Below are 24,377 nucleotides of genomic sequence, written 5' to 3'. Positions count from 1 at the left end.
AGTAGATCTATAAAGCAGAGGCATAGGAGGCTCTCCGGGGCCAGATCGTCAAGGGCCTTGTATGCCCCATATGGGAATGTGAACTTGACTATCCAGGGTACCACTGAGAGACTGGAAAGTGGAAAGAATCTAGGATAGATATGCATTTTAGAAAGCCTATCCAGGGACTCTCCTGTTGGTCCAGTGGTTAAGACTCTGCTTTCTCAATGCAGGGGGGCCCGGGTTCGATACTGCATGCCAAACTAAAAGATCCTGCATGCTGCAACTGAAGATCTCTCATGGCCCAGCGAAGATCCTGAGTGCCACAACTAAGACCCAGAGCCAAATAAATAAATATTAAAAAAAAAAAAAAAAAAAAAGCCTATCCAGGCAGCTGTGGGGAGAAGGGTTAGCAAGGAGACTTGGTTACTGCTCTAGTCCAGTTGGGAGGTGACAAGGGCCAGAGTAAGGCAGTAGCCATGAGACATGGCCCCAAGGGGGTGGATTTGAGAGTGACCAAGGAAATCCAATCAGTTGGACTTGGAGACTGATTAGATATGGGGCAAGATGGTGAAGGAGTCAAAGGTGAGCATGCAGGTGGAGGATAAAATTTTGGCCTTAGCCATGGCAGTAGCCATGGGGATAGAGATGGAGCAGTAGATATGAGAGCATGAAGGAGAGAGAATCTACTGGATTTAATGATGGGTTTTTCATGAGGGGGATGGCAGGGAGGGAGCAAGTCATCCTAGATTCCCAGATCTCTGTCTTAGGTAACAAGGTAGGTAAGTCAGACAATATGGGAAGAGAAGCAAGTTTGAAATGCTTTGGGCAAGTTACCTGACTTCTCTGAGCCTCAGTTTCCCCACATGTAAAATGAGAATAATAATATCCACCTCTCAGCATTGCCACGAGAATTAAATAAACTGGGAAATTGCAAGGGCATAGAATATACATTCAATAAACACTTTGGGGTGATACCAATAACAGTGCTTGCTCACGTGCTGAACACTTAATCCTCAGAACAACCCTGTAAGGTAGGTACTATACTATCCCTATTTTGCCAACATGGGAACTGAAGCACAGAGAGGTGAAGAAACTTGACCAAAATCACCCAGTTGGAAAGTGGCAGAGTGTACTTCCCTAGCCACTGCATTATACCTTACTCTTTCTGGGACATATAACTGGACTTGAGGGAAGAAGAGAGAAAATGGTAGAAGAGACAGACTATAGACCTGATGCATAATTTATCCCAAGAGCTGATTTTATTTGGAAATGTGCCTCCACAACTTGGTGGCAGTCTGGGGACAGATGGCCCCTGGCTTGCTTGTTGACTCTCTTTCCCAGCCTAGGGCATAGAGTCCTTGGGGTTAAGGCACAGGGTCAAGTTCTCAAGGATCAACGTCCCTGACAGCCTCAGTGGTCTGGGGCCTGGGGCTGGTGCAAAAAAAATGAACCAGGTTCCATTCTGGACTGTTTCGTGGTTGGAGGGCCTGGGCCCTTGGCACCAGGACTGTAGCTCCTTCTTCTGCAGGGGCTGGTGTCACCCACAGGCCAGCTGTGGCCAGGTCCTAGTAGGCATGAGGTTGGGGGAAAGAGGCTAGCAGAGGTTAGTTTTCTGGTGCTGGGTCCACTTTATCTTCCTGAGGGGCGGAAGCTGAGATGGGCGCCTCTTCCCCACAACTGAGGGACTTCTGCTGCTCACTGCTGCTGGGTGAGGGGGTCTTGTTGTCGTGGGATCCCCAGTGAGTCAGGCGTTTTAGGGAGGAGTCACGGCGGGCGAGTAGAGGGGCCTGGAAGCCTGTGAAGGAGCTGCTGGTGGTGGGACGCTTGTCTGGCAGAAAAAAAGCAGGTATGAGGAAGGAGCAAGGTGCATGCAAAGGGAAGAAGTTGAGGGGCCTTGCCTCAGCCCTTGGGGGAAAGGAGAACCCGCTGACCTTCAGTTCTGTGCTGGTTCTGTAGATCTGGGGGTATCCCTTCCACCCTCCCTTCTCCCTCCTCACTCCAGGGAAAGCTCCAGGGTCTAACCCTTCTCACCTCCAGGTTCAATTGGATGCATGAGCCGGTTCATCTGGACATTCCAGTGTTTCACGTTGGTACTGGCCTGGCGCAACTTCCGCTGTGCAGCCTGTCGGGGCAGGACCAGGGAGGAGTGGGTCAGAGCCACCCTCCAAGACAGAGAGTCTTGACCTTTTTCAGGTTCACACGCCCCTTAGGATCTGACAAAGGCTATTGATCATCTTCCCAGAAAAACTCATGTATGTTCATAAAGAGTTATGTATGTGAACAGAGTTGGCATCCAATTTCAGGGGACTCACAGGCCCTCAAAGGGTCAGAAATAATCATAGTTTCCACTTATTAAGCAGCTAACATGCACTAACATCTTATTTAACTTCCAGAGCAGAAGTTAACAACAAACAAATTCAAAAGCGGTTAAGTGCCTTGCCCAGGGACATACATGGAGCTCTGAACCACTGCATTACACCACCTTCCCAAGACCTAATGCAAAAGCCTCTGCTCCAGTGTTCACCCAGCCTTTAGCAGCGGTTGTGGGGTGGGGAATCATAGAGGAACTTTCCCTTTCTTTGATACTTATTTCTGTGTTTGAATTTTTTACAATGACCATGTAGGCCAACAAAGCAAAATAAAATAATTAACATTAATAAAAACAAAACATCAGGGCTTCCCTGGTGGCGCAGTGGTTGAGAGTCTGCCTGCCAATGCAGGGCACACGGGTTCAAGCCCTGGTCTGGGAAGATCCCACATGCCGCGGAGCAACTAGGCCCGTGAGCCACAACTACTGAGCCTGCGCGTCTGGAGCCTGTGCTCCGCAACAAGAGAGGCCGCGATAGTGAGAGGCCCGTGCACCGCGATGAAGAGTGGCTCCCGCTTGCCACAACTAGAGAAAGCCCTCGCACAGAAACGAAGACCCAACACAGCCATAAATAAATAAATAAATAAATAAATATTAAAAAAAAAAAAAAAATCTTCTTCTGTGGAGATTCAGGCTCCAAAGAGTGGAGCCAAAGTACAGGGATAGCAAAGTAGGGGCTGGAAGAGTAGGAGGAAAAATTTTTGCCCAGATTAATAACAATGGTAAAAGTCGTAGCTAAGGTTTCTTCAGTGCTTACTACATACTTAATTTCACGTGTTAGCTCATTTAATCTTCATAGCAATGCTATTAGCAGTCCCCTTTCTCAGATAAGGGACTTGGAACTCAGAGAGGTTAGGCAACTTGTCAGAGGTCACATAGCCAGGCAATGATGGGGCCTGAGGGATAGAGCTTGAGGGAAGTTTCCAGAGCCTGTGCGTTAACGCACTCACCCCCGTTCACCTGGCAGCCTCCAACCTGCTCCAACCCGGGCCTCACCTCCACGTCCTCGTCGGCCCGCTGCCGGTTCTGCCGCACCTCCTCCAACTGCTGCTGGGCCTGCTGCAGGGAGCGGCTCTGCAGGGCCATCTCCTGCTGCAGTTCCTGCTTCTCCTGCTGTGCCCGCTCAATGTAGCGCTCCTGTTCCTCCTTCAGCTGCAGCAGCTGCTTCAACTTCTCCTCCTCCTCCTCCAGCAGTCTGCCAGGCATCCACTGTGTCACCTCCAGAGCCAAGGCACCTCGCAGGTGTTCGGCAAGTGGTGCGGGGTGGGGGTGGGGGGTCGGGAAGTCAGGGAGGGGAAGCAGAAGGGGCCCCTTCAGTGCTACCTGGTCTGGGCTAGGCGCACGGCCTCCTCGTCCCGCCGAGCTTTCACCTCCAGTTGCAGGGCCTCCTGAAGCCTCTGCTGCATCTCCTCCAGCTCCTCGATGCGCTGCCGCTGGCGGGCAGCCTCCTCCTTCTTCAGCTCCATCTCAGCCTGCATGGAGGCCCTTGCCTGCTCGGGAAATGGAGCCAGGTCAATGGGGGCATGGGGGAGAGAGGCAGCAAGTATGCTGCTCCTTCCCCCAGGGCTTTGCTAGGCCAGCCCAACTGCTTATCTCTGGGTGAGGGTCTGGGGCGTTCCTTCATGTCAGCATTTCCTGATCTGATCTCCTCAGCAAGCCTGACTAACTCAGATATGATCGGTGAACTACATGGTGGAAAGGGGCTCAAGTCATCCCCTTTTCAGCACCAGCCTTAATAGTTATTATTATACATTATAATATAATGTTTTATAATTATAATTAGGGTAGTGCTTGGAAGGGAATGACTATAATTATAATTGTTATAACAATTATAACTCAAAGTGTTTCCTTAGTTGATCCTCCTTTCCATAACTCTATAAGCCAAGTTCTATTGGCATCAACATGTCACAGGTAACTGAGGCACAGAAAGGCTGAGTAACTTGCCTGGGATCACAGGGTTCCTAAGAGGCAGAGCTGGGATTGAATCCACAGTGTCCGACTCCAGATCTAGATCTCTTAAATCCTAAATCTAATTGCCTCTACAGGCTTAATCTGCCTCCACATTCATCCTGCCTTCCTCCCATCCTGCATTCCCCAAACTGGTTTCATTATAAACTCAGATCAAGTCTAGTCCAACCTAGTCCAGCCTTGGTCCAAATTCATCCCCAATCACACCGTCTTTAGCAGCTCCTCTGTCCAAGTCCCGCCCCCAGCCAAGGTTTCTGAACCAGGTCCCACTCTACACCTAGCACTCAGGTCCGACCCTCCCATTTCGTAGGCTAGGCCCCGCCCCCTACCGTCTCTCCTCTCAAGCCATCCCTCGGCCAGGTTCCTTATCCCACAGGCCCTGTTCCTGGCACAGTCCCCGTCCCATACCCATCCTTCAAGCCCACAGGCTCTGTCCCCCAAATCCCTCAAGACAAGCCCCGCCTCCACTTGCATCCCTCAATGCGTGGCTCCGCCCTCGACCAAGGCTCCGCCCCATGCCCCGCCCCCAGTGCTCAGCTCCCAGGCCTGACCGCAACACACCCCTCAGCCCACCGCCTCCAGAGCTGTGCGGCCCCACCTGCTCAGCCTCGCGCAGTTGGCCCTCGAGCGCCTGTTGCAGCTCGCGGTGCTGGCTGCGGCGCCGCTCCTCCTCCTCCTGCAGCAGGCGCTCGGCCTGCCGCTGCGCCTCCTGCAGCAGCTCCAGCTCCTGCAGCTTCCGCTCCTTCTCCTCCTGTAGCTGCTGCAGCCGCAGCATCTCCTCCTCCTTGGCCGCCCGGCGCCGCTCCCGCTGCTCCCGCTGCTCGCGCCGCTTCTGCTTCAGGTCCTTGTGCAGCGACATCTTCCCCTCGGCCTGCAGCCGGATCGCCGTCTGGATGGCTGCGGAGGGAGCGGGAGGGGCTGGCCGGGGGCAGGGCAACCTCGAGGTGACCCACCGCCAGAAAAGGGCCTTAGGAGTTGCCCGTGTCCAGTGCCCTGCCTCCCGCTGGGCAAAGTGCTATCACCCCCTTTTCACAGATGAGGCGACTGAGGCCCAGCCAGGTCCAGGCCACCCAGCGAGCACTCACCAGCCGTCCACTCCTGGCGCTGGCGCGTGTCTGAGGCGCTCATCTCGTACGTGCGGGAGGCAGTCTTCACACAGAACATGCAGCGCTTCCCTTCTCGGTCGGGCAGCACCTGGGAGAGGGTGGATGGCCCCAGACAGGCTGGCTTCACTGGAGTCAGGGCCACACCTGCCCCAGGGGTGCTGCAGCTCCAGCCCCTACCCCCGCTGGCTGACCATCCTCCCCGGGCACCCCTCCCACTCTGCCAGGAGCCTGCGTGGCCCGGTTTGAAGGTTAGTTATGGGGATACTTGTGTGCCTACAGCTCTTTGAAGTTGGGACTGTTCTCTTGGTATCTCCCCATGGGGCCTAGCACAGAGCGATCACTCAGTGTTTATGCAGATCACGCTGGAACATCTCCCATGACAGGGTCCTCACTATCGAGACCGTTCATTTCCACAAAGCCCTGCCTGTTGAGAAAGTTCTCCATTCATTCATTCCACAGATATTTTGTAGTGTCTACTGAGTGCCACTCATTGCTCTGGGCATTTGGGATACTGAGATGTGCCTAACAGACCAAATCCCTGCCTTCCCTAAGCTTACATTCTAGTGGAAAATAATAGCTACCACCTACTGAGCTTCATGTGTTCTAGAGTCTGTACCAGGCATGGATTATTAGCTCCACTTTACAGAGAAAGAAACTGAGGCTCTAAGAGGTCCAGGAACTCGCCCAATTCACACTGCCTATTAGTGGTGGAGCTGGATTTCTGCCTAGATCTGTGCTGTTTCCACATTGACAGCTGTTTCCCTATGTGACAAAAATGGACAGAGCCTAGGATGACTATAATAATAACATTTTTAAATGTAAAATAACAAGTGTTGGTGAGACATTGGAACTTTCATACACTGCTGGTAAGAATGGAAGATGGTGCAGCCACTGTAGAAAAGTCTGGCTGTTCCTCAAAAATTAAACATAGGATTAATGTATGGTTCAACAACTCTACTCCTAGGTACGTACCCTGAGAAAAAATATATATCCACCCAGAAACTTGTACCTGGATGTTCATAATAGCATTATTCACAATAGCAAAAAGATGGAAACAACCCAATACCCATCAAAGAGTGGATAAACAAAATGTGGTACATCCTTACAATGGAATATTATTAAGCCATAAAAAGGAATGAAGTCCTGATTCATGCCACAACATGCTTGAGAACATTATGCTAAGTGAAAGAAGCCAGACATAAAAGGACAAATATTATATGATTCCACTTATATGAGGCACCTAGAACAGGCAAATTCATGGAGATAGAAAGCAGAATAGAGGTTACGAGGGGCTGGAGGGAAGGGCGGATGAGTTATTGCTTAATGGGTACAGATTTTCTGTTTGGGATGATAAAAAAGTTTTGGAAATAGATAATTGTGATGGTTACATGTGAATGTACTTAATGCTACTGAATTGTAACACAAAATTGTTACAAAATTGTAACACAAAATATACTTAATGCTACTGAATTGTAACACAAAATTGTAACACAAAATGAATTAAAATGGCAAATTTCATGTTATGTATATTTTTTCACTACAGTTTTTAAAATTGTTGTTTTAAGCCTCTAAAATAATGGACAGAGTCAAGGCAGGAAAAGGGATGGGAAGGGAGAAAGAATAGGGAGGAATAGAGTTGCCAAAGGGAATGGAATTTGGGTGAAGGAGAAAGAACTTCAAAGAGGATTTTTAGAAAGTTTTGCTGGGTAGAGTGAGACATAAGCCATCTCCTCTGAAAAATCTTTAGCAAAGTCCACATTATTCACCAATGACTTTAGTATTTGATTTGCAGTTTGTTTTTTTTAAAAAGTGCTGACATATGGAATCTAAAAAAGACAAAACAAATGAACAAACATAACAAAACATAAACAGAGTTATAGATACAGAGAACAAACAGGTGTGTTTGCCAGAGGGTAGGGGGCGTAGTGAGAGGAAGGAAAAAGTTGAGGAAGATTAAGAGGTACAAATTTCCAGGTGCAAAATAAGTGAGTCATGGGTGTAAAATGAATAGTGTGGGGAATATAGTCAATAACTATGATTACATAGTTATCTTTGTATGGTGACCTATCATAACTAGACCTATTGTGGAGGTCAGTTTGAAATATATAGAAATACCGAACCATTATGTTTTGTAACAGGAACTAACATAGTATTGTAGGTCAATTACACTTCAAAAACAAACAAACAAATCCATAGAAAAAGAGATCAGATTTGTGGTTACCAGAGGTGGGGAGGGAGGTTGTTGCGGGGATGGGGGGAAGGTAATTGGATGAAGGTCATCAAAAGGTACGAACTTCCAGGGCTTCCCTGGTAGCACAATGGTTAAGAATCTGCCTGCCAATGCAGGGGACACGGGTTCGAGCCCTGGTCCGGGAAGATCCCACATGCCGCGGAGCAACTAAGCCCATGCACCACAACTACTGAGCGTGCGCTCTAGAGCCTGCGAGCCACAACTACTGAGCCCGTGTGCCACAACTACTGAAGCCCACACGCCCTAGAGCCCGTGCTCCACAACAAGAGAAGCCACTGCAATGAGAAGGCCGCGCACCACAACGAAGAGTAGCCCCCGCTTGCCGCAACTAGAGAAAGCCCGCGCACAGCAATGAAGACCCAACGCAGCCAAAAAATAAATAAAATAAATTAGAAAAAAGAAAAAAAGGTACAAACTTCCAGATATAAGATATATAAGTACTAGGGATGTAATGTACAACATGATAAATTAATTTAACACTGCTGTATGTTATACAGGAAAGTTGCTGAGAGAGTAAATCCTAAGAGTTCTCATCACAAGACAATTTTTTTCTATTTAATTTTGTATCTATATGAGATGAGGGATGTTCACTAAACTTATGTGCTTATCACTTTATGATGTATGTAAGTCAAATCATTATGCTGTACACCTTAAGCTTATACAGTGCTGTATGTCAATTATAGCTCAATAAAATTGGAAGAAAAAATAAAGTGTGTTACTTTTCTAAAAGAAAAAAAAAATTGCTGCCATGGCTGAGAATAGCCTTGAGGTACCCAGGTATGCAACTGACCCTTGAACAATGCAGGGGTTAGGGGTGCCAAGCCTCTGCCCAGTCAAAAATCCACATATAACTTTAAAGTCAGCCCTCAGTATCCTGGTTTCACATCTGCGAATTCAACCAACTGCTGATGGCGCTGTACTCCTGAATTTATTTATTGAAAAAAATTCACATATAAGTTCCAACTTGTGTTGTTCAAGGGTGAACTGTATTTGGGTTGCACTCATCTAAGCGGGAATTTGTCACTGTGGCTTTTCCCATTTACCCTCCTCCTGACCCCCTTGCCTTCACACTGCACTGGAGCCCCTCTGAGCCTTGAGATGTGCTCTACCCCCTCAACTGTCCCCCTCACCTCCACGCAGCACTGCGCATCCAGCAGGATTGTACCCCTTTTCTCCTTGCACTCTTCACTCCCGAAATAGCAGAGGCAGTTGGGCTGCAGCTGGAACCAGCGTTCTGTCCAGTTCCTCCTCAGGTGCCCTCGCTTCCACAGGTAGCCCTGCCAGCCAGAGCAAAGTCAGAGGCATCACTGGCGCCCCCCCCCCCCAACTTCACCCTCCTCGGGGTCCTCCCCTAGTTCCCAGCCGGGCCTGACCTGCTTCAGGACGTCCTGGATGAGTTCCTGGTAGACCTCGTGGATGGCCATGCTGAGGGTGTCTCGCCCCACGCCTCGCAGACAGCGGCCTGAGTTGAAGAGCTCCAGGAACTGCCAGACGCTGAGCCCGCTGGTGCTCTGGGCTGCCTGGGCCTCCTGGGCCAGCAGCTCCTCCAGCTCACCCAGGCCCACCTCCAAGCTCATGCTGCTGAGCACCTTCTTCAGCAGGTATTCCACCTGGAGGGGGGGAGGGAAGGTTTGGTGGCTGCAGCAGGCTGTGGCGCTGGTGCCAACACCAGGGGGCGCTCCCATCAGGCACCCGGAGCCTGGGCAGAAGTGACCAGGGACAGGATGGGGAGTAGGGTCAGAGGACAAAACAACTAAACGCTGGAGGACACCTGAGTAGAGACGTAGGAGGGGATCCTGGAACCCCAACTTCAATTCAGGCATCCCCTCCCCAAGCTCCAGTCCCACTCCTTCCTGCCTTGACTTAAGGGCAGGGTGAGGTGGGAGCTGAGGGGGCCAAGGGCCAGGCCGAGACAGCAAGTCATAGAAAATGTCAACAGGGGAACAAGGGCCCTCTCATCCAATATCCTCACTTTGCAGGTGACAAAACTGAGGCTCAAAGGGGGAAGTGACTTGTTCTGAATCATACAGCAAGTTGGTAGCAGCCAGAACTCAATTCAGATCCGCATCCCATGAGTCCTTATTCCAAGCCCCAAGCCCGAACCTTAGGGATCCTTCCCCTATGGGAGGGCAAGGGGATTGGAGGTGGAGTAAGCAGAGCAGGGACAGGAAACCCGTTACAGAGGAACAGGAAGTGGTGGTTGGGGTACCTCCTGCTGCACTTGGTTCACACTGCATGTTGATCACAGTAGCAAGCAGCTTTCTGACCTCTGAGAGGCCACCTCGCCCTGACTGGCAGGTGTCTGACAAAGATGCCCAGCCAGCCAGGTGTCTGTACAGATGGACACGTGTTCCTCGACTGCCCCAGCAGCTTCTTGGGAAACTCTCTCCAGAACTTTCACTCTGGGGGCTACTGGGTCTCTGCTGGGAGTGGGGCGGGGCACCCCTCACTCTTCCCACAAACAGAGGCAAGGGCACGAATCTGAGCACAGTTAGATGTGCCAGGACTTCTTGTAAATACGGTGGATCTCTCCCCCACGTACCCTACTCTAAAGACCTAAATTCGCCCTGGTATCTTCACAATGACCAAAAGGTCTAAAGGGTCAGGAGAAGGCTGAACGGACAGGGGAGAGAGGAGGGGGAGTAGAGGGAGGGTGCAGGGTGACTGGAAAAGGGGGGGCATCTGCCCTGGCTTCACCCATGAGTTGAGGAGGTAGAGGCTGGATTCTAGGCCTCTACTCCCAGCATGCCTTCTCTGGGGCCCTGAGCTGAGTCTTCCCTGGCTCTCCCCTATATTGTAGAAGATAGGAAGAGAAAATCTGAAACCAGGGGCAGACTTGGTTGCCCACTTGAAGTAACTGGAGAGATGTCCCAGGAAGGTCTCTATTCCCCTAATAATAGCATCCTTCTCAGATTGCCACAGTGCCTAAAATCCTGCCATTTGATTTTAAATGTTCTCATTTTTAAATGCCCAGTAATGTATCAGGCATTCACATCTCTGTGTAAATAGAATTTGCAGATCATTTCCCTACTGTGAGGGCTAGCAGAGCCTTGAAGGAAGTGTAGTTTTTGACCTCCTGGGAGAAGGCATAATTGTTCTGGTATGGACACTTCTAAGCATCTGGAGACAGATGGGTGTGAACAGGTCCCAGGGTGGGGAGATAAAGAAGAAAGGGGATGTGGGAAAGTACGGAGGCAATTTGGCCTCCTTCATGGTTCTGCTAAGGTCTGTCCCCAAGTGATAAAATCCCTGGGGCTTACCTCATCAGGAACCATGATCAGAGGGTACTTGTCCTCAGACAGGAAGTTGAAGAGGCACCAGAGGCGGAAGGCATCCTGATTGGAGAGCATGCTGTTCCCGTTGTTATCCACCCGATAGTTCTTCTTGGCCGTCAGCGTCCAGCATAGCTCATCAAAATGCTCCTTAACGAAAGCCCCCTCCTCCACCTGCCACCAGGCTGGCAAGTCAGCTGAGAAGGGTGCCCCGTCCCTGCTCTACCACCCAACTAGGCTCCAGCTGGCTTCTTAGGGTCATCTATTCCCCTGCTCCCTACCCTGCTATGTTGGGGCTCTAACTTGAGGAATCCCTGAGCTGATGATCAGGTAACTAGCTGACCAACCAGCCTGACCCCAGCCCCCAGCCCTGCTACCGCCACCACTCCCTCACAGCCACTGCCCCCAAATCCCCTGCACACAGAGAAACTCAGGTCCCTCAGCCCAGGGAGAAAGAAGGGGAAGCCCAGGAGGGAGTGGACAGTCAAGGAGAACCTGAGAAGACAGCGACAGCTGGGAGGAGCAGGGGGGACGGCACTTGGGGGAAACTGGAGAGTCTTTTCTAAAATTGACAGCTGGAACCTAGGCAGGGACGGGGTGGAAGGTCGTGGGAAAGGTGGAGGCTAGGATAGAGAGGAGGAAGCTTGAGAGTGAGTTAAGGGGAGCCAGGAGGGGGCAAGTGGCTGGGAGGTGAAGGATGGAGATGGGAGAGCAGGGATGGACAGAGGAGACAGAAATGGGGTTCATAGGGGGAGGAGTTGGGGTGGCAATGTATTAGGGTGCTGGTCAGGTTGGGAAGTGGGGAGAGGTTAGAGGGGCCCCACCTTGTCCAGGATGTACTTGTTGAGGTAGGGCATGTACCCCTGGCTGGACACAGGGCCATCGTCGTCATCTCGGAAGTGCTCCTCCAGGGCCACAGGGTCGTGAGGGATGTGCAGGACGGTGTACAGGTTGTGGGACAGCACCTGAAACAGAGGGCAATTTGCCTTCCTGAACCCCAACCAAAACTGGGCCAAAGGGCGGCTCCCACCTCCCCACTTGTCCCCACCCCCATCCTGGCTGAGTCTTCTGCATACATTATTCAATTCAATCACAACTAAAGCTTCTGTATATATAGACACAATGGAATGTTATTCAGTCATTAAAAAAGGAATGAAATCTTGCCATTTTTGACAACACGGATAGACCTTGAGGGCATTATGCTAAGTGAAATAAGTCTGATAGAGAAAGACAAATACCATACGACCTCACTTATACGTAGAATATTTTAAAAAGGGAAAAAAAGGTGTTCACAGATACAGAGAACAGACTGTTGAAAGAGGTGTGGAGTGGGGAGGTGAAATGTGTGAAGGTGCTCAAAAGGTACAAACTTTGGGTAAGTCATGAGGGGACTTCCCTGGTGGTCCAGTGGTTAAGACTCTGAGCTCCCAATGAAGGGGGCATGGGTTCGATCCCTGGTCAGGGAACTAGATTCCCGCGTGCAGCAACTAAGACCCGGCGCAGCTAAATAAATAAATACAATAAATAAATTTTTAAAAAGTCCTGGGGTGGATATAATATATAGCATGGTAACTATAATTAACAATATCGTATTGCATATTTGAAAGTAGCTAAGAGAGTAGGTCTTAAAAATTCTCATCACAAGAAAAAACATTTTGCGTAACCATGTATGGTGACAGATGTTAACTAGACTTACTGTGGTGATCATTTCACAATATATATATAAATACAGGATCATTACGTTGTAAACCTGAAATTAAAATGTCAATTATACCTCAATAAAATCCAAAAAACTAAAACTTGTACACTTGCTATGCACCAAGCACTGTGCTCAGCACTTTACATATACTTCACTTAACCCACATAGCAAGCGTTTCTATCCTCATTTCACAGATGAAAAAAACCTCTAGGCTCTGAGACGTTACGTAACTCACCCAAGGGCACAGGGCTGACAGAGCTGGGATTCAAACCAAGGCAGCCATGCTCTTTGCCACTTTGTCAGGCAGGTATGTGCCCTTTCTGCAGACAAGGACACCGCACACCGCGGCTCAACCGACTCAATAACTTGCCCAAGGACCCACCCTGAGCAAGAGCCTAGGATTCAAATCCAGCTCTGCAGATCCCAAAGCTCAAGGGCAGAAGCCTGACATCTACCATCAGAGACTCAGGCTGCAGTGTGCCTAGAGTCCAGTGTGTCTGCTCCAGGGAGGGCATGTGCAGTTCCAGTCACTGCTCTTCTAAAGATGGAAGGGAGCTGGAGAGGGAGCAAAGAAGGGGCACGAAAAATGGTCTGTGGGATGTGGAGGACAAGGCTAAAAGGGATGGCGGCCATGAGAGTACAGAGGGGAAATGGGTTGGTTAACAAACCCATGATATTAGAACAAAGAGGCTGAAGCTTGAACAAGGAGATCAGGAAAAAAATAAAATTGTCTTGGGGTAATTCTGTTATAGCACTTATCAAAGACAGCGTGAATGATTAAAAATTGTCACCTACTATGTGCCAGCCACTGTTTGAGGTGCTTTCTATACCCCACATCTAATGTCTGCAACCGTGACATACAGACATTATTATCTCTGTTTTTCAGATGAAGATGCTGAGGCTTGGAGAGGTTAAGAGTAAGTGGCAGAGTTGAGGTTGCAACTGGTTGTTCCCGGCTCTGAAGGCTGCTTCCCCATTAAAATATTGATTCTGGGGCTTCCCTGGTGGCGCAGTGATTAAGAATCCGCCTGCCAATGCAGGGGACACGGGTTTGAGCCCTGGTCCGGGAAGATCCCACATGCCGTGGAGCAACTAAGCCCATGAGCCACAACTACTGAGCCTGTGCTCTAGAGCCCACGAGACACAACTACTGAAGCTCGCACACCTAGAGCCCGTGCTCCACAACAAGAGAAGCCACCGCAATGCGACGCCCATGCACTGCAACAAAGAGTAGCCCCCCGCTCGCCACAACTACAGAAAGCCTGCGCGCAGCAATGAAGACCCAATGCAGCCAAAAATAAATAAATAAATAATTTATAACCAAAATATATATATATATATTGACCCTGAGCCTCATTCCCCAACTATATAGTGAACTCTGGAGGCAAGGTCTCTGTTCATCTTTATGTTTCACAGCACCTATGTCCTCTTCTGCGCACCAAAGGCAGTCAATAAATGCTGTATTTAAGGGCTGCTTCCACCACCAGCAGTCCACCTTGGAATCAGCTGCTCTGAGGCAGAAGCTGGCAACATCCTAGAGATGGCGTGTATACCAAGTCTTCATTTCTTTATTCTCTTTTGTGAGAGGAGGGGGAGAAGGGCTTGAGACTTCTTCCCAATGTTCTCCTGGGCCTCAGGTTCAACTCAGCAAAGTGGGAAGTTGGAGGGCCCAGCAAGGGGTTGGTGTTTCTCTTTTCCCTCCTTTCCCTCTGGACAACCATCTCTGATCCCCACCCCAATCCTCATTCTCATGATCTTCAAATTATCTCATGTGCCATCTTTGGTTTTGCCTACTCTTGTTCTAAAGGACATCTGAAGTTTCTTCCTGATGAACTCTGCCCCCCTCCCTTATTTTGGTAATAGAGCCTTGATTTTCCTTTGAGAAGTTACTCTCCCCCATTTTCAATATCTGTGGTATTGGCCATTTGCACCCCTACCCCAGCTGGCTGCAGGGGTGGGCACATTGGAGTCGTGGTGTCTGGTTCAAGGATGCACATGACCAAATCTAGACCAATGAGAATCAGCCCTGGGATTTTTGCCTCCTCTAGTGGAGAAGAGGTGTACTCTTTCCCATGGGTATACATGGAAAGAGTTAAGCTGTTAGAAGATAGATGTAGCTGACATTTTTGTCCCTGTGTGGGAAGTACCTGCTTAAGAATAAAGCTATCAGTGAAAAAAAGCAGAGTCAAGGTATAAAAAGTCATCATTTGAGGACCTAGATCCAGCCATGCCTGAAGCCAATACTATGCTTGGAGTTTTGGTTATGTGAGCCAATCTATAACATCTCCTTTAAGTTATTTTGAGTTTGGTTTCTACCACCTATATCCAGAGAAGACATGATTAATACATCTGTGGTCATAGGATACTAATCCACACTCTTAAGAGGTGCCACCACTCAATGCTTAGCACTTAAAATTCAGGGTGACCAACACAAGAGAAATACCCACTTCTGAAGAGATAGGTGTTATTCTAAGAGTTTCACATATTTCTACCTGTTGCCTCCTGGCCTCTTTTCAAATTACCCATGTCTTTATCTTTCTTCAAGCCTCCTAAAGCACCTCTTTGAGGAAGCTTCCTGCATAGCCCAGCCAAATGGCTACACTCCAGTGAAGCGTGCGGGGGGACATGGAAGGCCAGGAACCTTCGCTTTCTAGTTATGAGGCCTTGGATAAACTCCTTCACCCCCTGAGCCTCAGTATCATTATCAGTAAAACAGGGGATAATACCCACCACGCAGAGGGGCCATGAGGATGGAGTGAGATATATATATAGAGAGAGTGAGAGTTAGCTCTGCACAGAACAAATATAAGTTCCCTTCTCATATAGAAAGTGCAATTTTTTACCTAACAAATTAGCAAAGATGCAAAAGACTGATACTATCAAGTATTGAGGAGGTTGTGGAGAAATGGGGACTCAAATGCCCCACTGTTGAGATGTGAATTGGTAGTCTTTCTGGAGGGCAAGACTGTATCAAACATAAAATTGGGCATGACCCCAGCATTTTTAATCATCCAACCTATAGATGCTCAAGAGAACAGTTACCTGTACAAGAATGCTCACTGAAGCATAGTTTAGAATAAAAGGCATTGGGAAATTCCCTGGCAGTCCAGTGGTTGGGGCTCTGCGCTTCCACTGTGGGGGACACAGGCTGATTCCTGGTCCCAGAACTAAGATCTCGCAAGCTGCGGCATGGTGAAAGGAAGGAAGGGAGGAAGGAAGGGAGGGAGGGAGGGAGGGAGGAAGAAAGAAAGGAAGAAAGAAAGAAAGGAAGAAAGGAAGGAAGGAAGGGAGGAAAGAAAGAAGGGAGGGAGGAAGGGAGGGAGGGAGAGAGGAAGAAAGAAAGAAAGGAAGAAAGGAAGAAAGGAAGTAAGGAAGGAAGGGAGGAAGGGAGGGAGGAAGGAAGAAAGGAAGAAAGGAAGAAAGAAAGAAAGGAAGGAAGGAAGGGAGGGAGGGAGGGAGGAAGGAAGAAGGGAAGGAAGGAAGGGAGGAAGGGAGGAAGGGAGAGAGGGAGAGAGGGAGGGAGGAAGAAAGAAAGGAAGAAAGGAAGAAAGAAAGGAAGGAAGGCAGGAAGGAGGGAAGGAAGGAAGGAAGGAAGGGAGGAAGGGAGGGAGGCAGGGAGGAAGAAAGAAAGGAAGCAAGGAAGGAAGGGAGGGAGGGAGGAAGAAAGGAAGGAAGGAAGAAAGGAAGGAAGGAAGGGAGGAAGGAAGGAAGGAAGAAAGGAAGAGAGAAAGAAAGGAAGGAAAGAAGGAAAGAAGAAAGGAAGGAAGGTAGGAAGGAAGAAAGAAAGGAAGGAAGGAAGAAAGGAAGAAAGAAAGAAAGAAAGAAAGAGAGAGAATAAATGAGGCATTGGAGACAGCCCAAGGCTCCTTCAAGAGGGGACAGGTAGGCAGGTAGGGGCTTCCCTGGTGGTGCAGTGGTTGAGAATCTGCCTGCCAATGCAGGGAACACGGGTTCGAGCCCTGGTCTGGGAAGATCCCACATGCCGCGGAGCAGCTGGGCCCGTGAGCCACAACTGCTGAGCCTGCGCGTCTGGAGCCTGTGCTCCGCAACAAGAGAGGCCGCGATAGTGAGAGGACCGCGCACCGCGTTGAAGAGTGACCCCCGCTTGCCGCAACTGGAGAAAGCCCTCGCACAGATACGAAGACCCAACACAGCCAAAAATAAAAATAAATAAAATAAAAAATTATTTTAAAAAAAAAGAGTAAAATATTTAAAAAAAAAAAAAAAAAGAGGGGACAGGTACACCTAAGTCATGGACCTGTGTGTGGTTGAAAATTTTACTTCTGCCACGTGTACTTATGGGCAAGTGATTTAACTTCTCCAAGACCTCAGTCTCCTCCTCTTTGAGGAAAATAAGGCGCCTGCTCCACAGGGTGTTTTAGAACAAAGAGCTTAGCACAGCACCGGGTACATAGTAGAATAATAGAAATTGCTTAATAAAAGTTGTGAGCTATTTTTATTATTATATTTGTATGAACAGACATGGAAAGATATGCATACTATACTGGCAGGTGGAAAAAAGCAAGCTGTAGAATGAAATATTTGTAAAATAATATGTGTGCAAAGATTATGCTGAACCATATTAAGCTGCTATTTTAGTAGGTCAAAACAATCAAACATCAGCAATTTCATATAGTTCAACCTAATAAGTTTATTTGTACATAGAAAAAATTTAGAAGACTCAGCAAACTGTTAACAGCTATCACCCTACCACTCTTCCCCAGGGAGGGGAGGAAATTTCACCTTCTTTAACACTATTTTTGTCTTTCAATTTTTTTAACCAGTAAAACATGTTTTACTTTTCTAGTAAATTTCAACTTCTTTAAAATTATAGTCTTCTCAACTAGGAGCATATATTGTTTACATGACAAAATTTTTAAACTATAGAGCTAAAAAACAAAGGGTGCCATTAACCACTGTTATTAATGTACCCTGCTATTAAGTTGCTCTGTAATAATGTTCTTTTGCTGTTCCCTGTTGGTGTGAGCATTTCTGGGTGTTCTACATTCCTTGAGGGCAGCAAGGACTCTAATCTCAACCCTGACTCCAGAGCTCAACACAATGTCTCCCACATTGTGTTAATCAATGTTTTTGACTAACTCCTCAAGTCTAACTTAAATGCTGCAGTGGTTTCCCAAGGTTCTCAGAGTAAAATCTCAGAGTCTTTCCAGAGATTTTACTCTGTACCTTCTCTGACCTCATCCCTCTTGCTCACTTCTCTCCAGCCCCTCTGGCCCCTTTGACATTTCTCAAACACACCAGGCACACTCTTGCCTCAGGGCCTCGGCACTTGATATTTCTTCAACCTGAAACATTCTTCGCCCAGGTCACGGCATGGCTCACACCCTCTCCTCCTTCTGATCTTTACTTAGATGTCACCTTCTCAGGGAGGGCTTCTCTGACCACCTTATTTAAATCTGTAATCCTATCCCCTCTACCCCCCACAGTAAGGATAGGGATATCTTCTGCTTTATTTTCCTCCATGTCATGCATCACGCACTTTTACTTATTTTATCATCTGTGTTTTCTGACTAGAACGTTAGCAACACAAGTGTGCGGTGTCTTGTCTGTTTTACTCACTGCTGTATCACTGGATCTGGCATATAATGGATACTCAATAAATATCTACTGAATGAACCGAAGTGCTTCAAGGGGAAAAGTAGGAAAAATACAAAAGTCAGAAGGACATGAACTGAATCTCTCTGAGCACATGAACCTCGCTGGGGCTGAGTTTTCACATTTCTAAAAATGGAGTTCAAGGAGATAATGTACAAATCCCCTCCCACCCCAGGATAGAACCTGCCACCCAGCAGCATACAGTTATCTGAGCTGTTCCTCTCTTTGGTTCATTGGCCCACGCTGTCCTCTAAGACTTTCCTCACCTGTACCTTTTGCCAGGGGAATCTGACGAGCCCAGGGCAGAGAGGCTCTGACCCTGTTAGCCATCAGGTGTCAGGACAAAGAGGAATTAAAGGCTCCAGACACTGAGGGCTCAGGGCCTCCCCCCAGAGAGCTCAGCTGACCTCAGACTGCCAGGTTTCCTGTGCCTGGGTGCGGGTAAGGGCCGGGGGTGGGGAGAGAGTGTGACCAGAGGAGGGTCATGCTGGAAAGGAAATGGCAGGAGTGGACGCTGGCTTGCGGAACCCACCTGCTGATTTCAATCAATCCTTAGCCCTGGAGGCAGGGCTCTCATTATCCTCCTTTTACAGAGGAGGAAACCAAGGCTCAGAGAGGTGGAGTGTCCTCTTGCTCAGAGTCTGACTCTAAAGCCCTGCGCTAGATCTCTGCTACATTGGCTCAGGTTAAGCATCAGAATCACCTGGGGAGCTGGCTGAAACTGAAATCTGCTGGGGCCCGCCCAGACCTACTGACTCAGAGTTTCCAGGGGTGGGGTCCAGGTGTCTGTAGTTTTCACAAGCTGCCATTTGGGCTCCCCCAGAGGGGATTCTCTGTCTCCCCCACCCACCCAAGCAGTCCCTGACCTCTGGGTTGGCAGCCATTGACCTTTGAGAGGCTTCATTTATTCACTGTTTCCTCTGGAGGCATGTGGGGGCGTGGTTCTCCCCTGGGGGCTTGGGAGTTCCCTAAAAACTCCGGTGCAGCGATGCGATGGGCGCCAGGCCCATGGTCCTGTAGTTCGCAGACTTCAGGAGTAGATGCAGATACAGAGGGTTTGGGAATCTATAAAAGTACCAAGCACTAACTGCAAAAAGAATGACTAATTTCTTTCTCCTAGATGGCCTATATAGTCTTTCTTCCTCCCTCCTTCCCTCCCCCCTTCCTCCCTTCCTTCCTTCCTTTCCTTCCTTTTCTTCCTTCCTTCTTCTTTCTTTCTTTCTTTCTTTCTCTCTCTCTCTCTTTTTTAGATGGCCTATAGTCTTTAAATGTATCTAGGTGCTAAGTGATTCTTTTAAAATATACAGATCCTTTTTAAGAGTCACTGAATGTATTTTTCTCAACCAGTGGGGTACTAAAGCAAAACTATCATGAGGAAGTAGCACCAGGAATTTTAAAAGGTGGGAATCTCTGGATTAGCTGTGTGCCTGCTGAGAGCAAGAAGGGGCTTGGAGGGGTTGGCTGTCAGCATCAAAGGAAAGACAGAGGCTCAGAAAAGGGAGAGGAGAGGCTGCATCAAGGATCAATTTCACCTACCTGAGGTACTTTGTTAAAATTTATTTTCAGAGGCTAGCCAGAGAGCTTGGTGATCCCCAGTTCAGCCCTCAGGCTTTACAGATGAGAAACCAGAGGTTCAGAGATGGGCAGTGACTTGCCTAAGGTCACCCTACTGGGCAGCAACATAGGCCTCAGCTTATACAGCTCTTGAGTCAAGTGCTCTGCACATCATTGAATCATCCTCCCCTTCCTCCACACTCTAGACTGAGGAGACCAACAGCAGGCAGGGGTCAGGGCAAAGCTGAAGACCCCACTCATCAGATTCCTGGACTAGAGTTGTTATTAACTTCTCCTCTCCTTCTCCGAGGAGAAGGTTGTTGTCCCTCTCCAGAGGAGACACAGCCCAAAGCTCAGAGGCTCTCGGTGGGCAAGAGACCCTCCCTGGGCCCCAGGACTGCCCTGAGTGCCAATGAGAGGCTCAGGAGCCTGGGAGACCTGACAGAGCCAAGTAGGGAAGGCCCTAGTTCACCCTCCCTGCCTTCCCCCTTCTCCTGCCTGTCAAGGGGAAGTGGTAAGCCTCCTAGGATCCTCATTGAGACACACTGCTCCAACCAGGAGCCCAATCTCAGGCCCCTCACCCCAGCCCTGGCAGTCAGGGAGTGAGGAAGCCAAATTCTTAGCTGATCATCCATGAAGCCTAAAGCCAAAGCTGCTCCCAGAGGGAAGATGGTATGGCCATTAGGAAACCCATCATTCCCAAGGCTCCCCTCCCTGCAGCCCTCTGTCAGGATGGGAACTCACTCCTAAAGCTCTTTAGAGAGGGAGATTCTGAGGACCCTGCAAAAGCTCACAGTCCTGAGAAACTTTGTGTTCAACCTAAATCCGTTCTGGGCAGAAGTGCCATTCTTATTGATCTATTTTTATTTTTCTCAACCCACCTGGACAAAGGCTACTGTACTTTCTATAAGAATTCAGAGAAGAAAACTCATCTCATCTCTCCCCCAAGCCTACTCTTCTTCAGAGAAAACAATCCTGACTCCTTGGGGGTACTTCTCAGAGGACTTGCTGTTCCTCCTCCTCCTTCTGGCCTCATCACGGCTTTGCCCAGGACAGCTGGTGGCAGCCTTTCTACCAACACATCAAGGGAGAAGTGGTGACTGTTGCAGACAGACATAGCCTGCTCTGGGCTGGTGCAGGTCTCCTGCCTCTTCCCAACTGAGGACGCCAAGGCCAGAGACAGTTTTAGCAAGGACAGGCTAACCCCACGATCTCTTCCCTTCTCACCAAGTCTTTCAGTGGAAGGAGTGTGCCCTGCGGGTCTGTCTCTCTCATCTGCTTCTTCCTCTGCCTTCTGGCCACTTCTCTATTGCTCTTTTGCCTTTCCGGCATCCCCACCCCCAACACTATCACTACTTCCTCCCATTCCAGTATCTAGCACCATGGGCTTGAGGGAGAATTGCCTTCCTTATCTTCCTCTCCTATGACATGGGCCCTGCCATTTCTGTCCCACCTGCCGCCGGGCCTGAGGCTCCCACTGCTAGCTCAGATTCCCAGAGTGGACAAGTTTTCTGTGGAGTGGATTGAAATCTACCATTGATCCTGTGGGACCACAGAGGCTGCTGGCAGTGGGCTCAAAGTGAGCTGCGACGTGGTACAAAGACAGCAGATGGTTCAAGTATGCAAGCTCCCCAGGCGATCTTCCTTGCAAATACTCAACCTGTGGGGGTGGGGAACAGGCATCCGCCCAGTTAGAGGCCAAGACAGAGGCTCAAACTAAGAAGGCTTACTGCCTGATTGGCCCAGGAAACAGAGAGCCACGGAGTGCTGTATCTTCCCTGTATGAAAGGCTTAGAGAGCCTGGAGGTGTCACAGGGCCACAGGTAATGGAGTGGTAGAAAATGGAACCTTGGAGACAACAAACCATGGAGGTTGGGATTGTTCCTGAAAGATATTAAAGGGGCAGAGTGGGAGGTGGATGTAGGACATGGAGTTTCCTCAAGCATGGATGTTGGATGATCTGCTTTTCCTCTATCGATACTGAAGACCTCACTAGATTACATAACCTGCAATAAGACAATTTAAGTAGAACGTAAGGAAGAACCTGTCTGTTGGGAGATTCTCTCAGATGATCATAAGTGGTAGTGGACTCTCCTTCCTGGGGGAGCCAAGAATCATATACTGGATGCTCACAAGTCTGGCTAAGGGGTCGATTATGGGATAGGACCAGTTTGGGACATCCAAGTTCATCGTGTCCAAGTTCAAAAGTAGGGGGATGGAATCGGGGTGGGGTACAATGCCTAACCTGTCCCATCCGTCTCTCCCAGGTTTCCAGGCACCTCCTAGCTCGATCAATTAGAATGGAGGTTTCCTTGAGACTGCACTTCTCCTCTGTGGGGGGTGGGTGGCAGGGGAGTTGCCAGGATACTATGGCCTAGCCTCATGCCAGGCACATAGCTGGCACTCAGTAAACATTTGTAGAGTGAATGAATGAACCCCTAAGGCAGATCCCAGAGGGCTGACGCCCACCCTGCTCCTGACTCCCTGCGTTCCCTGGCTCCAATGGCCTAGGGCCTTGTTTCTTCCCCACTAACTAGGGTGAAGGCAGCACTAATGCGGGGCTACAGGAAAGAAGGAGAGAAACTTTTCGGCCCCCCAGGAATTATCTAGGACCAAGCATGAATTTCAGGGCAATCACTGATGGGGCTCCTCCCTGGGTTCAGATTCCACCCCTTCCCTACTCGAGTTCTCAAGGTCTAAGGTAAGTTTCCCAACCTGGCGTGTAGGTGTGAGGAGGGTGGTGAGCCAGGCAGCAGTATAACGGGGTCTTCAGTCCTTGCCCCTTCCCACCTCTGTCCCACCTGGGAGGCAAGGTCCAGAGGAGCAGCTCTCCTGCGAAGGATGGCTGAGCTGGCCTGGTTTGGGACTGCGAGAGGCTCTAACCCTCTCTCTCAGCTCCGAGAGGAAGTGACTGACAAGTACTAGCTAACTGTCTCTCTTCAAAGCCAGGAGGAAGCGGCAGGAAGGAGTAGGGTGTGTGCCCAAGCTTGACTCTGGGGAGACGTGTGCTCATCACATGGAGTCTGGGATGTAGCTTGGCCCGTGGCCCTCACAACCCCATGATGGCACCTCTACTCTCCCGAGAGTTGGGGGCCAGGGCTCTGGGCGATGGCCCTGCGCACACCTCACTGGGGCCTCTGGACAGGGGGCAGCAGCATCCACTAGGCCATGTTGCCCCAGTTCCCCAGCACGGGCCCTCCCGCCCCTCCTGGGTCCCTGGCTAGCTGGGTGCCCCAGGAGGAGCACAGGGCTCAAGTCTAGCTTCAGGCAGCAGGGGCTGATGAGACGTGTCTGCCGGCCTCCCCTGCACCCCGGGTGCCCCTCACCTTGAGCTGGGACTTGGAGACCTTGCCGCTCTTCTCCACGTCCAGCGCGGTGAAAGCGTACCAGACGGACTTAAGCAGCTCCTTGCGCAGGGCCATGGCTGAGGCACCCGCCCGGCCCAGGGGCGGCTCTGACACCAAGATCCGGTTTCAGGAAATGCAAACGGCTGCAGAGACCGCAGAAGGGCCATGGTGCGGAGCAACAGCTCCACCTGCCTGCTCTCGCGGGCTCCCCACACTGGCAGGACCCAGCCTGTTGCTCTTGCAGTGCTCAGCGGCACCACTCCCTGCATGGGAACTGGGGACCAAGCCCTGGGGAGCTAGAGCCACAACTCTGATCAGCCTGGTTCCCTGGGTGTGAGGCCCTTTAGAAGCCTCCTCAGCCCCAGAGCCTCCTGGAGCCTTCTGGGCTCCCAGAGGCAGCTTGATGAGGGAAAAGCAAGCCCATCCCGACTTTGGAGTCAGATAAAAGGGGGCAGGTCCTGTACCAGTTCCACACTTACCAGGTAGGAGGCTTTGGATAAATAACTTAACCTCCTTGAGCAGTTTCTCATTGGTAAAGCAGGAGAAATACTCACCTCATAGATTGTAAAGAGGTCTGAGAATGGATGAAAAGCACAGAGTAGGCATTGCATAAAACATTTCTTTTAGGACCATCTAACATTACTGTGGTGGTAGGGCTCCTCCCAAGTGGAAGAAAACAAAAGGCAACAATACAAACTTGGAGGAGGAACTGGGCCAGGGCACCTCTCCAGGTCAGGAGGACTTGGCACATCATCAGCTGCCTCCCCATCCCCTAGGCTTTGGTTCTAAAAGGCACCCCGAGCATTGCCCACTCTGGGGCCCCACTGGCCCTGACCTAAAGATTCTGAAGCTCATGGGGGTGAGGCTCATGGTGGGGCCCAGCTTCAGGGGTGCCTGGGAGCAGGAGGCTGGCGATTCAGGGCCCTCCGCATCAGTGCTTCCGTTTCTTTAGATCCAATACCTGTGAGGGCTGGGGCATATTCCTGCCACGAACAGTGGCCTTGGATGTTGAAGGAGCCTGCTCAGGCAATTGAGACTCCCCTCCCTGGGGGTATGTCCCAGCTCCCCCTGCTTCCAAGGAGCTGGTGGCAAGAGTAAAAGAGCGTGCTAGGCATCCTAGGAGAGGATGTCTGCGTTGGGGGAGAGGGTGGGGCACATCCATGACAAGGGAGAGAGGAAAAGAGGCACCTGCAATCCCTGCAATGTTCCCATGC

General features: G+C 49.8%; 1 protein-coding gene across 3 annotated transcripts; it reads right to left on the bottom strand.

Annotated features, from left to right (window-relative positions):
• Window positions 1–1,219: 1,219 nt before the first annotated feature.
• DEF6 (DEF6 guanine nucleotide exchange factor) lies at window positions 1,220–23,286 on the bottom strand. 3 transcript variants are annotated; one of them, XM_082345072.1, is made up of 11 exons: window positions 23,143–23,286; window positions 11,772–11,912; window positions 10,936–11,121; window positions 9,049–9,285; window positions 8,806–8,952; window positions 5,404–5,512; window positions 4,917–5,236; window positions 3,674–3,840; window positions 3,347–3,545; window positions 2,014–2,104; window positions 1,220–1,810 (listed from the first exon to the last, which is right to left on the bottom strand). In XM_082345072.1, the coding sequence occupies exons 1-11, from the start codon at window positions 23,236–23,238 to the stop codon at window positions 1,587–1,589; spliced, it is 1,917 nt and encodes a 638-aa protein (XP_082201198.1). In that variant the 5' UTR covers window positions 23,239–23,286; the 3' UTR covers window positions 1,220–1,586. The 3 variants fall into 3 exon arrangements, with proteins under 3 accessions (XP_082201198.1, XP_082201197.1, XP_082201199.1); XM_082345071.1 differs by having other exon boundaries at window positions 4,917–5,215; window positions 23,143–23,275; XM_082345073.1 differs by lacking the exon at window positions 23,143–23,286 and adding an exon at window positions 21,351–22,536.
• Between the last annotated feature and the right edge of the window lie 1,091 nt (window positions 23,287–24,377).

This window comes from Balaenoptera borealis (assembly GCF_965194805.1).
Source record: "Balaenoptera borealis genome assembly, chromosome: 12".
NCBI classification, from domain to species: Eukaryota; Metazoa; Chordata; class Mammalia; order Artiodactyla; family Balaenopteridae; genus Balaenoptera; species Balaenoptera borealis.
This window is presented reverse-complemented; position numbering and strand designations above follow the sequence as displayed.

Bases quoted from the DNA above. Each gene is read 5' to 3' on its own strand.
- DEF6 (XM_082345072.1), bottom strand. From the start codon at position 23,238: ATGGCCCTGCGCAAGGAGCTGCTTAAGTCCGTCTGGTACGCTTTCACC. The intron at 5,513-8,805 runs GTGAGGGGGACA...ACCCTCTCCCAG, and splicing joins ATGCGCAGTGCTGCGTGGAG to GTGCTGCCCGACCGAGAAGG. The intron at 3,841-4,916 runs GTGGGGCCGCAC...TTTCCCGAGCAG, and splicing joins AACTGCGCGAGGCTGAGCAG to GCAAGGGCCTCCATGCAGGC.